The sequence below is a fragment of the Macaca mulatta genome, chromosome X (assembly GCF_049350105.2).
Source record: "Macaca mulatta isolate MMU2019108-1 chromosome X, T2T-MMU8v2.0, whole genome shotgun sequence".
Classification (NCBI taxonomy): domain Eukaryota; kingdom Metazoa; phylum Chordata; class Mammalia; order Primates; family Cercopithecidae; genus Macaca; species Macaca mulatta.
The window spans coordinates 107,783,490-107,797,275 of NC_133426.1; the positions used below are offsets into that span (position 1 = coordinate 107,783,490).

General features: G+C 42.2%; 1 protein-coding gene and 1 pseudogene across 5 annotated transcripts in view; one reads left to right on the top strand and one right to left on the bottom strand.

Moving 5' to 3' along the window:
* Nucleotides 1-13,786, bottom strand: part of XKRX (XK related X-linked) — a 44,270-nt gene that overhangs the window by 17,992 nt on the left and 12,492 nt on the right. For 3 of the 4 annotated variants that reach the window (XR_013412999.1, XM_077989182.1, XM_077989183.1), the window contains exon 3: nucleotides 11,052-11,514. Coding sequence is in view for 3 of the 4 variants with exons in the window: in XM_077989182.1 (XP_077845308.1) it covers nucleotides 11,052-11,514 (463 nt within the window). In the remaining variant the exon portion in view is untranslated. Of the gene's footprint in view, nucleotides 1-9,880; nucleotides 11,515-13,786 lie in introns of those variants that run through there. The other variant, XM_001090721.5, reaches the window with a different exon arrangement.
* LOC106995268 (ribosome biogenesis protein NSA2 homolog pseudogene) lies at nucleotides 6,478-8,892 on the top strand (annotated as a pseudogene). The gene has a single exon (XR_013413000.1). The product of XR_013413000.1 is annotated as a ribosome biogenesis protein NSA2 homolog pseudogene (transcript).

The following is a 13,786-nucleotide window of genomic DNA, read 5'->3' on the forward strand; positions in this document are numbered from 1 at the left end:
AGCAAATGCAACACCATGGAGCAAAGATGGTCTTTTCAACAAATAGTACTGGAATAACCAGACATATACATGAAAAAACAAACAAACAAACAAACCAGACGTTACACCCTTCAAAAAATTAACTCGCAATGGATCAGAGACTTAAATGTAAAACACAAAATGGTAAAACTACTAGAAGATAACAGGAGAAAATCTAGATGACATTGGATATGATGATGACCTTTTAGATACAACACCAAAGGTATGATCCATGAAATAATTGATAAGCTGGACTTCATTAAAATTAAAAACCTTTCAACTTCATTCTTAATTAAATAAGTTCCTGCTTTCCTGTTCTGGTGCTGAATTCCTGGCTTGGCCCCCTAAACACATGATTCTTCCATGCCACTCCCAGGTAAGTTTAAGTTTTCTGACCTGGCTATGCCTGTTTAATCCTACTCTCCTGGCTGGGAGACAGGGAGGCTTGTCCAGCAGGTGTTGATACCTGGGGGTTGAGGCTGGCAGAAGGAATGTCTTATGGGTAAGTGAGCCAATCCAATGGAGAAGAGCAAGTTGGAAAATCAAGTGAGGCAGGTAGAAGCTGGTAAACCAGAGAAGCAGAGCCAAACGGGTCAGGAAAGGAAGAAGGCCTGGAGCCCAAAGTAAAGAATATAAGCACGTGGAGGGCAGGGAACCATATAGAGTAGGCTAAGCCATAAACTGGTTTGGATAGATATTAGAAATAGAAGTCTTTTGCCTGTTTTCTATGTGATGTGTGAATAGATCTGCCCCCATTTAAAGAGCCAACAATGAGTATAAAATGCTCACTGACTTCAGTCCTACCCAGTCCAGACCATGGGTCCCAACATCTGTGGGAGGTAGTACAGTAAAATGGAAAGAATATGAGCTTTGGAATAAGACCAGGGCTTAAATTCTGGCTCTTTGTCTTAGTAGTTGTGTGACTGTGGGCAAGTTACTCTCAGCTTCAGCTTTTTTATAGGAAAAAGAGAGATAGAATCTAACTCACAGAGTCATTGTGATGGTAAAATGAATCTATATTAATGATCCAAGATGGCTCCTGGTATCTCATAAGCACTCAACAGATGATAGTCCACTTCCTTCGAAGTCACCTATCATAACTGGCCTTGTATTTCTATGTAGTTGGATGAAGCACATCTCTATCTTTAGCCAGATCTTGAACTTGTTGAGGGTACACACTGTGTGTGAATCATTTTCATACATACTTACTTTTTAAAGCAATGTATTTTTCTGATTACAAATATCATGTAAATTTATACAAAATCTAAATGTTGCAAAACACTAAACACAAGAGAAATCTCTAGTAATTTCTCCCACCTTCCCAAAACAGAGAACTGCTGAAGAGAGCTTGAAACATTTTCCTCTACCCCCACCCCCATATTGTTGGTTTTGTATTTTACAAAAATGGGATCATTGTTAATATATGATTCTCAAAACAATTCTAAAACAAAGAAATATAAGTTTCATACAAATAGAGAATTTTTATGTATCAAAGATTTATTTAACTCACTGAGGAGGAAACCAGTAAGGTGGCAGCCAACTCAAAAGAGGATATGAAAACTGGTATTTTACATATAGTCAGTAAAAACACCAAAGGAATGCTAAAATAAGATTGCTAAATTAGAATCAAAGCTGGTTAATGTTCTACAGGGCAATAAGAACCAAAATAGTGGTGTCTTTTAAAAAATAACTTAATGAACATATAGTTTAATATATAGTTTTATTTCTATAAAGATGCATTTAAAATTACAATTTTAGAGCCAAGACAGTTCAATTAAATCAATTGTCAATATTAACATAATTGATTGTCTGTTCCATCCAATAATGTTATATTCCAGGTTTTTCTTTTTAAAAAGACTTTTTTTTTTTTTTTTGAGACAGAGTCTCGCTCGGTCACCCAGGCTGGAGTGCAGTGGCCGGGTCTCGGCTCACTGCAAGCTCCGCCTCCCGGGTTTAGGCCATTCTCCTGCCTCAGCCTCCCGAGTAGCTGGGACTACAGACGCTCGCCACCTCGCCCGGCTATTTTTTTGTATTTTTTACTAGAGACGGGGTTTCACAGGGTTAGCCAGGATGGTCTTGATCTCCTGACCTCGTGATCCACTCGTCTCGGCCTCCCAAAGTGCTGGGATTACAGGCTTGAGCCACCGCGCCCGGCCAAAAAGACTATTTTTAAGAGCAGTTTTAGGTTCACAGCAAAACTCAGAGGAAGGTAGGAAGATTTTCCATATATCCCCTCCCCTGCAAGTACATAGCCTCGCTCTTCATCAACATCCCTCATCAGAGTTGTGCATTTGTTACAATTGATGAAGATACATTGACACATCATAATCACCCAAAGTTCATAGTTTACATTAAGGTTCACTCTTGATGTTGTACATTCTATGGGTTTGGACACGTATATAATGATATGTACCCACCAATGTAGTATCATACAGAGTAATTTCACTGCCCTAAAAATCCTCTATGCTCCACTTATTCATCCCTCCCCTTCTCCCTGTGGTGTCTTCTTTAGGTGGACAGAAAACAAAGTCACTGCATCTTGCCAGTTTTACAGAACTGTAAAATGACTGGACTCTCATCAACTGTGTTAAATTGCAATTATCTAGACCTAGAGAGTCAGATCACACTCAGAGAGGCCTGTTAAAAAAATTATCTTAACATGACGTTAAAGCATCAAGTAGTCATCTTTCCTTTTGTATTAGTTTCCTAGTGCTGCTGTAACAAATTACGAAAAACTAGGTGGCTTAAAACAACACACATTTATTCTCTCAACAGTTCTGGAGATCAGAAGTTAGAAATCTGTTTCACAAGGCTGAAATCAACATGTCAGAAGGGCCATGTTCCTTTTGGAGGTTCTATGAGAGAAAGTTTCCATGCTTTTCCAGCTTCTGAAGCTGCTTTCTCGAATTCCTTGGTTCGTGGCCTCTTCCTCCATCTTTAAAACCAACAGCATAGCATCTTCAAATCTCTCTGCCTCCATCTTCACATCACCTTCTCTCTTATAAGGATCCTTGTGATTACATCAAGCACACCTGGATAATTCAAGGTAACCCCCTATTTCAAGGTAACCCCCCTATTTCAAGGTAAACTGATTTGCAACCTTAATTTCCCCAGCTATGTAACATAACATATTCACAGGTTCTGAGGAGCAGGATATGGAGATTTTAAGCGGGGGTAGTCCTTATTCTTCCTGTCTCACCCTTGCTTCCAAATTTTGAATGATTCTTTATAGCCTCATCTTACATATTTTATTCTTTAACTTGCTTTTGTCACTTAAATTTTTTTTTTTAATTTTTAAGACAGGGTCTTGCTGTGTCGCCCAGTCTGGGGTGCAGTGGTGCGATCATGGCTCACTGCAGCCTCAATCTCCTGAGCTCAAGTTATCCTCCTACCTCAGCCTCCCAAGTAGCTGGGACTACAGGTATACAACACCATGCCTGACTGATTTTTCTTTTTCTTTTTAGTAGAGTCGCGGTCTTGCTCTGTTGCCAAGGCTGATCTCAGATTCCTAAGTTCAAGCAATCCTCCTGCCTTGGCCTCCCAAAGTGCTGGGATTACAGGCGTGAGCCACCACACCTGACCTGTCCCTTATGTTTTCATTCAGCGCATTCTGTATGCAGCTACCACATTCCTCTTAATGGGTAGATAGTATTCCAATTATGGAACTGTTAGAGTTTAGTCATTTCCCCATAGATGAACATTTAAGTTACCAGTTTTTCACCATTATAAATAAAGGGGCAATGAACACCCCTATGCATAACTCTTTGTGTAATTGTGACTATGTTTCCATAGGAAAATTTTCTGGAGGTTAAAATTCTGAGATACAATGTATGTCAATTTAATTTTCACAAATATTAACAAATCACCTTTCAAAATGTACATCAATATCTTACACTCATACCAATAATGTGTGAGAGTACCTGTTTATCTCCCACATCTCTTACACTACGTATATGGAATTCATTTTTAAGTCTTTCAGGATCTACACAGCATTTTGAGATATCCATATAGATTTTCTTGGCAAAAAATAAAAGCTTAATCCTTGGTGAATTGAATGTTAAAACAATGCAAATCCATGTGTACAACTCAGAGGGCTTATCCTAACAATGATGCATTGGTAACAGATAATGTGGGTAAATGTGCTTTTCATATTATAAAGTGCTATTCAGATATTATTTTCATGCATGGAGTGTGTGCGTTTGTGTGTGTGTGTGTTTGAAATGGAGTCTCACTCTGTAGCCCAAGCTGGAGTACAGTGGCATGGATCTCAGCTCACTGCAACCTCTGCCTCCTGGGCTCAAGCGATTCTCATGCCTCAGCCTCCCAAGTAGCTGTGAGTACAGGCATGTGCCACCATGCCCAGCTAATTTGTTGTATTTTAGTAGAGACAGAGTTTTACCATGTTGCCCAGGATGGTCTCGAACTCCTGAGCTCAGGTGATCTGCCTACATCGGCCTCCCAAAGTGCTGAGATTGCAGGTGTGAGCCACCACGCCCGGCCGGAATGTGTGTTCTTTTCATACTTAGTTCACATATCCCACATAGGCTGGCCTCACTGCTTGCTAGTTTCACACAGTGTACTTTCTTTTGCCAAGACTCAACATATTTCTGCTATGTACCCCAGGGCCTCTATGGTCTAAAGTGTGTGACTGATTGTGCCAATCCTTCAGGAGGAAAGACAAAGTAAGATTATGGACATGTGTGTCCTCTGAAGATAGTAAGACAGCCCAATAGCAAAGGCTTCAGAGAACAAGGGTTCCCACTCTTAAGTAGGTAAGTATTTCGCAGGATAGAGTCAGCTGATTATGTACTAAAGAATTTCCTAGATATAAAGCCCCATGGGCTTAGATGGAAAGTCCTGATGAGTACCCTACCCCACAGATGCCTGCCCCACCCTCAACCTGGAACATGACAATAAACTCTGTAATGTTAAGGACCATGACCATATGAGGTGCAGGCATGAAGGGGCTAGCTGAAAGGGCACTGAAGGTTGACCTAGGCTCTAGGGAGGGGCATTATTCTCTACTGTCCACTTCCCTTGGCCTGCTCTAGAACTAGAAGTCAGCTTCTTAGCAGGAGTAAGAGCAGTGCGGGCAAGATGAAGTGGAAGGGAATAGGCTTCAGCACTGGCCTGACTGGTTGTTCCTGGAGTCAGAATTCATACAACCCTTAGCAGGAACTGCTCTCTCCGGTTTTCTTCCCACAACCACGGTTTGAAAGGTGTGTAAGGAAGAGCATACAGGAGTTAATGTCCTGAAACTAGAAAGAAAATGGGGCCCCTCTACCATCCTTCTTCTCACTATCCCAGTACGAATCTACAAATACATGTGAGCATATGCTCAGCTTTCATCCCAGGCTTTTTAGGACTTCTCTCTCTAGAGAGAATTCAGTAGTGCCTCCTGATAAGGAGTGTTTAGGGGGAAAAAATGTTTGGGATGAACCAACCATAGCTCAGAAAATACTGCTGAAACCACTAACATATTAAAATGCTTTCACAAAGGACCTAAGAGGACGCAGAGGCTTGTGCCATGATAAAGAGTGTAAGCTCTGGAGCCTGAGGGCATAGGACTGAATCCTGTCTCTGACACTAGCTGTGACCTTGGACAGGTCTCTTAACCTTCCTATGCCTTAGAATCATCTGTAAAATGGGAGACAACAATACCTACCTCATAAGGGTTATCGTGAGGATCGAATGAAATAATGCATATAGGCCAGGTGCAGTGGCTCACGCCTATAATCCCAACACTTTGGGAGGCCAAGGCAAAAGGATCACCTGAGGTCAGGAGTTCAAGACTAGCCTGTCCAACATGGTGAAACCCCGTCTCTACAAAAATACAAAAATCAGCTGGGCATGATGGTGGGTGCCTGTAATTCCAGCTACTTGGGAGGCTGAGATGGGAGAATCGCTTGAACCCAGAAGGCGGACATTGCAGTGAGCCAAGATCGTGCCACTGCACTCCAGCCTGGGCAATAAAGCGAGACTCCATTTCAAAAGAGAGAAAGAAAAAAAAGCATATAAAGCACCTAGTACCATGCCAGGAATATAGTAAGTGCTCATAAATATAAGCTATTATTTAGTTCTCCCACAGTGCCTCACAGTCCTATGCCCATAGCCTTTAAAGTTCTTGTGGAGCAAATGAAATTGAAAACTATTAGTTTATTCCTCTTCCTAACATGCAAATTTGCCCATATGTAGCCTACCAGATTTCCAATAATATGAGAATAGCTGTTTTTACAATGGCCTACTTCTTTTCCCCAAACTTCATAGTTCTGCCTGCCTTTTCCAGAAACCATTTGCTGGCCCTATCTCTGCCTCCTCTCCACTCAGCAAGACTTGTCCCTACACATGTACCCTATGTTGCTTTAAGATTTCAGAGAGTAGGCCAGGGGTGGTGGCTCACGCCTATAATCCCAGCACTTTGGGAGGCCAAGGCGGGCAGATCACCTGAGGTCGGGAGTTCAAGACCAGCCTGGCCAACATGGGAAACCCCGTTTCTACTAAAAATACAGAATTAGCCAGGCATGGTGGCACACGCCTGTAATCCCAGCTACTTGGGAGGCTGAGGCAGGAGAATCGCTTGAACACGGCAGGCGGAGGGTGCGGTATGGCGAGACCATGCCACTGCACTCTAGCATGGGCAACAAGAGCAAAACTCCATCTTAAAAAAAAAAAAATAGATTTCAGAGAGGACTGCATGGCATCAGCTCGTGGGTCTCTGAGACCTGAAAATTCAGAGCGTTTTTGCACCCTAGAGGCTGCTACTGGCGGCTCTGCGGCCGTCACCATGCCACAGAACGAATATATTGAATTACACTGTAAACGCTATGGGTACCATTTAGATTACCATGAGAAAAAGAGAAAAAAGGAGAGTCAAGAGGCTCACTAACGTTCAAAGAAGGCAAAGAAAATGATGGTCTGAAGGCTAAGCTTTACCATAAACAGCACCATGCTGAGAAAATACAAATGAAAAAGACTATCAAGATGCATGAAAAGAGAAACACCAAACAAAAGAATGATGCAAAGACTCCACAGGGATCAGTACCTGCATATCTGCTGGACAGAGAGGGACAATCTCGAGCTACAGTACTTTCCAATATGATTAAACAGAAATGAAAAGAGAAGGTGGGAAAATGGGAAGTCCCTCTGCCTGAAGTACGTGCCCAAGGAGAAACAGAAGTATTAAAAGTTATTCAAACAGGAAAGAGAAAGACAGCATGGAAGAGGATGGTTACTAAAGTCTGCTTTGTTGGAGATGGCTTTACAAGAAAATCACCTAAATATGGAAGACTCATCAGGCCACTGGGCTTGCGTTTCAAGAAAGCCCATGTAATACATCCTGAACTGAAAGCCACCTTTTGTCTACCAATACTTGGTATAAAGAAGAATCCCTCATCCCCACTGTATACAGCTTTGGGTGTTATTACCAAAGGTACTGTCATTGAGGTAAATGTGAGTGAATTGGGCCTTGTGACGCAAGGAGGCAAAGTCATTTGGGGAAAATATGACCAGGTTGCCAACAATCCTGAAAATGATGGATGGATAAATGCAGTCTTACTGGTTTGACAGCAATTTCATATATAATTATTGAGGACTACAAACCAGTTGAAAATAAACTGCCATTACTGTGATGTTTGTGAATACTACCAAACAGCCTTACATGTCTGCAATCATCAAGAGATGTATTTAGTAAATTGCAAACATTAAAATGGTTAAAAAAAAGATTTCAGAAAGTCAAAAGAGAGTAGTCAATTTTAAAAGTGTTTGCAAATGGAAGCGAGCATGTTCCCTGCCCCACTACCATATTTCACAATTCCATCTTCTCCTGTGTATCTGGAGGATTTTTACAGAACCGAATGGCCACCATCTGTAGGAAGTTCTAAGGGTTCATTTACATAATGTATCATTGGTGTCTTTTCTCCTTGGGTGAGGGCAGCAGGTTTTTCAGGTCAGAAGCTGCTCCACACCCCTAAACTCTCTGCATTCCCAGGATGTTAAGTCACTGAGTAAGCTGGGGAGGATATACGGAAGGAAAATTTTGCCTGGTCCAGTACTGAGGCACACTTTTGCCCTGTATAGCGTCATTGTATCTCGAATTGCCTTGCTTAGATCACTATGTGTCTGTATGTTTCCATAGCACCCACTCCTTAAGTAGCTGATTCACATGGCTTTTATGGACCAAATTGTTGTTCCATGCTGCTCTTGCTTTTACTTGAGGGTACAGTGACTACTGGGGAGAAATTCTTGCTTGAATTCCAAAGAAGTAATGTGTTCTTCTGGAGGTCTGATAGATTATTTCTTTCAAGTTCACCTTGAATAACATAGTTAGAAGACAGCAGGTGAGCTTTATATGACAATAACCTAAGTCTCTTCATCATGAAAAATGGAATGAGGTAGTTGGGGTTGAAGAAAGGAGCTCTCCACTGTTCCAAAGCAAGTCCGTACACTCTCTCCCAAATTAAGTATACAATCCTTTTAGTCCCAAACAGTGACTGATGAAGGGAAAACCATGCTAACCATGCCAAGAAATAAGATACTTTGGTTAACAGCCCTGCTACTTAGAAGAGAGAGCTCCTTGCCGGGCGCGGTGGCTCATGCCTGTAATCTCAGGACTTTGGGAGGCTGAGGCGGGCGGATCACGAGGTCAGGAGATTGAGACCACGGTGAAACCCCATCTCTACTAAAAATACAAAAAAATTAGCCGGGCATGGTGGCAGGGGCCTGTAGTCCCAGCTACTCGGGAGGCTGAAGCAGGAGAATGGCATGAACCCAGGAGGCGGAGCTTGCAGTGAGCCGAGACTGCACCACTGCATTCCAGCCTCAGTGACAGAGTGAGACTCTGTCTCAAAAAAAAAAAAAAAAAAAAAAAAAAAAGAGCTCTCTCAGCATAATGTCTGACATTGGATAAGAGGTGAGGAAATGACTAAAGATAAATTCTTAGCATGCTACCACGAGTAAAATTGGATGAGGACAGGAAGCCCTAGGTCAGATTGTTCACAATTTCTTGAAGTGTTGTGGTGGCCACGACTGGTACACATTACTAGGAGTTCTTCTAATTTTCCTGGTCTGGGAGGGGCAAGCATTAGTTAGGTAAATGCTGGAATATCTGGTCCCAAAAGGCAGTGGCCATAGTAACTTCAATCCCTTGGTTACCTCAGAGGTAGCTGGCTGACATTCTTATCAAAATACCCAACTGATATAAGAAGTAAACATTGAAATATAGGAGAAAAGGAGACATGCATTCGTCCACTGGGGGTATAGGAACGAACAGAGGGTTGGTAAACATATGCTCCTTGTTATAAAGAAAAATCCTGGCCGGGTGAGATGGCTCATGCCTATAATCCCAGCGCTTTGGGAGACCAAGGTGGGTGGATCATTTGAGGTCAGGAGTTCGAGACCAGCCTGGCCAACATGGTGAAACCCCGTCTACTAAAAATATAAAAATTAGCCAGGCATGGTGGCGGGCACCTATAATCCCAGCTACTCGGGAGGCTGAGGCAGAAGAACTGCTTGAACCCGGGAGGCAGAAGCTGCAGTGAGCCAAGATCACATCACTGCACTCCAACCTAGAAAACAGAGTGAGATTCCATCTCAGAAAAGAGAAAAAAAAGAAAAAAAAAAAGTAAAATCCTGTAGGCAGAAACCAGTACTGATGATGATTTAATGTGATCTTGTTTCCCTCCTCTGACTTCACTCTACCTTGGAGTGTTAGTCACCCATCCCAATCCCAAACAACATGAAGGTGATGTCTCAGCTATCATTACTTTCTCTCTCCCCACAACACACACACACACACACACACACACACACACACACACACATACACACACACACACACATTAATGAAATACTCAGGACAACAGCAGACACAAAGTAGTCTTCATTTCTTCCACACATTGGAAACATTTTCAATTACAGTTCAGCTTCTCTGAGGTCCACATCAAGTAGTAAAATACCAAGAGCACAGAAAAGCTGGGTTGGATAAAATCTCTGCTAATGAGGCACTAAGGGAGAGGCTTCGCTCAACAATTCCACTAGACAAGCTGGAGGTCCATGCAGGTGCCTGAGAAAAAGAGTCATTTTGGCTTATGCCCTGAAGGAATTCTACTCTGCACTTTCTCCTCAGAGTGTGCCTATGAAGTGCCACTGTAAAGAGAGGTCCTTGCTGAATGGCCACTAGTAAAATCCTAACAGAGAGCTAATCTGTTCGGGGAGCAGCTTTTTTAATAGTGGGGATTTTCTTCTCAGCCAGAGCTTCTCACTGGAATTAAAAAGACCCCAGCCACACTGACAGTTGCAGGTTCCACATTAGTCAGACTGTTTCCTGGGAAGTACTCTTAGCTGGTAAGTTGTCATATCCTCTGATCAGTCAGGATATATTCTAGTGGGATTCTGGGCCTTCGGCTCAGTCCAGGAAAGCTCAGAAATGCATCAAGCAAATGAGCAGAGCTAGAAGGTCACTTTAGAGAGCCTAAAGTGTTTGAAGGCAAGTTATTCCAATCGACCTAGGTAAGAAGGGTGTGAATGGTATTTCTGACCCTTTCAACCATATAGTGGATACCCCCTGGTTCCAAACATAGTGGTAACTCTTAAGAAAATAAAACCTATTTGGGAGTTGCTCTTTCTTCTGATAGGCTTAACAGAAAAGTCAAGAAAATGATGGGTATCTCACCCATGAGCCTCATCCTTTCCTTCAATTTCATGGTTACTCTTGGCAACTCCCAACTCATCCTAAAATACCCAGAAAATAGAATCAGACAGCACTTTGCCTTGCTTCAGTCTCAAAGGGTGGCTCTGGGTTCTCAACCCTGGTCCGAGAGTGCTGGTGGCAGCAGACACAGTGGAGGTAGTCTACTACATTATGGGCGAAGAGTGAGCGCAATGGATGCAAGTACTGGAAGAAAAGGAGCATGAAGCCAATGGAAATCAGATAAGCAATAATGAGCTGCAAGGCAATCAAGGAATGACAATAATTCAGTAACACTTTCGCTCCAAAGAACTTAAAAACCAAGACCATGATCACATTCTCTACCAACCTCACACTGTAGTGCAGGCCCATATGTCCCCAGTTCTGCCCTTTGTCGACAAGATCTCTATCTGCCAACCTCAACTGCAAAGCTGACCAGCAAGAGAAGTTGATGCCAGCATAGAGGATGGTGACAGAAATCAGGACCACCAGAGTGCCGACCCGGCTGAAGTTTTTCTCAATGTTATTGGGCATCTGGGCACCACTCCTCCAGAACTTAATCCAGGGCTCAAAGAGGATGATCAGGAAGTTGAGCACTAGGAAGGGCACAGCCTTCAATTTCAAAGTAGCTGAGAAGAGTACTAGAATCAGGAGGCGGGAAGTGATCTCCAATGTCCGCCAGATGGTGATGCAAAGGACTTCTAGTGGCCCAAGGCGAATCTTGTAATCATCGTACTTGATCTGGATAGCCAACATATTGCAAAGGGTCGCCCCATAGGTGACAGATACCAGGGAAAATACCATTAGCACAACTGTTAAAAAAAAACAAAAACAGGCAATCAGTCAATGTTGGTAATGAAGGCTGTACTTATAACCCAGAGGTCCAGAGAGAGGACAGGTGAGACTTGAGAGCCCCAGTTAAGAGCAAATGCAAATATGATCACAGTATGTAAACAAATAGCATGCATTTGAATAGACTTTCTCCAAAGGCGGCATGTAAATGGCCAACAGGTATATGAAAAGGTGTTCAACATCACTAATCATCACAAAAATGCAAATCAAAACCACAATGAGATATCACCTCACAGCTGTTAGAATGGCTATTATTTAAAAAAAAATAAGTGTTGGTGCGGATGTGAGAGAAAAGACCCTTATACACTGTGGGAACATAAATTGATACAGCCATTATGGAAAACAGTATGGAGGTTCTCCAAAAAAATTAAAAACAGAATGGCCAAATGATCAAATAATCCCACTGCTGGGTGTATACCTAAAGAAAATCAGTATCTCAAAGAGATATCTGCACTCCCATGTTCATTGTAGTATTATTCTCAATAGCCCAGCTATGGAAACAAACTCAGTATCTGTTGACAGATGAATGGATAAAGAAAATCTGGTGTGTGTGTGTGTATGAATATTATTCAACCATAAAATTAAGGAAACCCTGCCATCTGTGACAACACAGATGAACCTAGAGGACATTATGCTAAGTGAAATGATCTAGATACATAAAGAAAAATACTGCATTGTCTTACTTATATGTGGAATCTAAAAAAGTTGAACTCCTAGAAACAGAGTAGAATGGGTGGTTACCAGGGGATGGGGCCTTAGGGAAATGGAAGGATTTTGATCAAAGGCTACAAACTTAGAGTTATAAGATGAATAAGTTTCAGAGCTCTAATGTACAACATGATGACTATAGTTGGCAATAATGTATTGTGTACTTGAAATTTTTAAAGAGAGTAGATCTTAAGTTTTACCACACACACATATATACACACACACACACACATACAAAAATGGTAACTATGTGAGGTGATGAAAGTGTTAGTTTGGTTGTGGTAATCATTTCACAATGTGTACATACATCAAAACATCATATTGTACACCTTGAATACATACAATAAAACAAAATAGATGCACAAAAAATTGAAAAAATGAACCAAAATATCTTTTTTTGTGTGTGATAGTCTTTTTTTTTTTTTTTTTTTTTTTTGAGACGGAGTCTCGCTCTGCCGCCCAGGCTGGAGTGCAGTGGCCGGATCTCAGCTCACTGCACGCTCCGCCTCCCGGGCTCACGCCATTCTCCTGCCTCAGCCTCCCGAGTAGTTGGGACTACAGGCGCCTGCCACCGCGCCCGGCTAGTTTTTTGTATTTTTTAGTAGAGACGGGGTTTCACCGTGTTAGCCAGGATGGTCTCGATCTCCTGACCTCGTGATCCGCCCGTCTCGGCCTCCCAAAGTGCTGGGATTACAGGCTTGAGCCACCGCGCCCGGCCGTGTGATAGTCTTATATCAGTTTTAGAAATCTTTTTCTCTACATTGCTCTATTTTCTAAATTTCCCATGATGAACATATACTGTAACACTTTAATAATCATTTAAATATATAAAATAAACTTCCTTTAAAAGCGTGGGTCTTAGAACATTGAGAAGTCACTAACATGAGAAGAGTACATATAAAGGTATCAGGCAGACTTTGCTGATGAAGCAGGCTTTGGAGCAAACATTGAATAAGGCAGAAAGAACTCTATCTGAAAAAATCCAGTCTTAGGAGACTCATAGAGAATGCCCTTGCTAATAGAAGTCCCTTCTTTGATGTATATCTTCTTCAAGGAACTAACATTGTTTGTGTATTTCTAGAACACTTAACTTCAGTGATGTGTCAAAATGTGTATTGAAAATTCCATGAAGGCAGGAGGGACCATGTCTATTTTGCTCACTGCTGTATTCCCAGAGCCTAATATATTACCTGGAACATAGCAGGTGCTCAGTAAATGTTTGTGGAATTAATGAAGACTTCTGAGATTAGAGAGGTGCATAAAATACCTAATTAGGCTGGGCGTGGTGACTCATGCCTGTTATCCCAGCACACTGGGAGGCCAACACGGATGGATCACCTGAGGTCAGGAGTTTGAGACCAGCCTGGCCAACATGATGAAACCCCATCTCCACTAAAAATACAAGTATTAGTCAGGTGTGGTGGCGTGCACCTGTAATCCCAGCTACCTAGGACACTGAAGCAGGAGAATTGCTTGAACCTGGGAGGCAGAGGTTATAGTGGGCCGAGATTACACACTGTGATC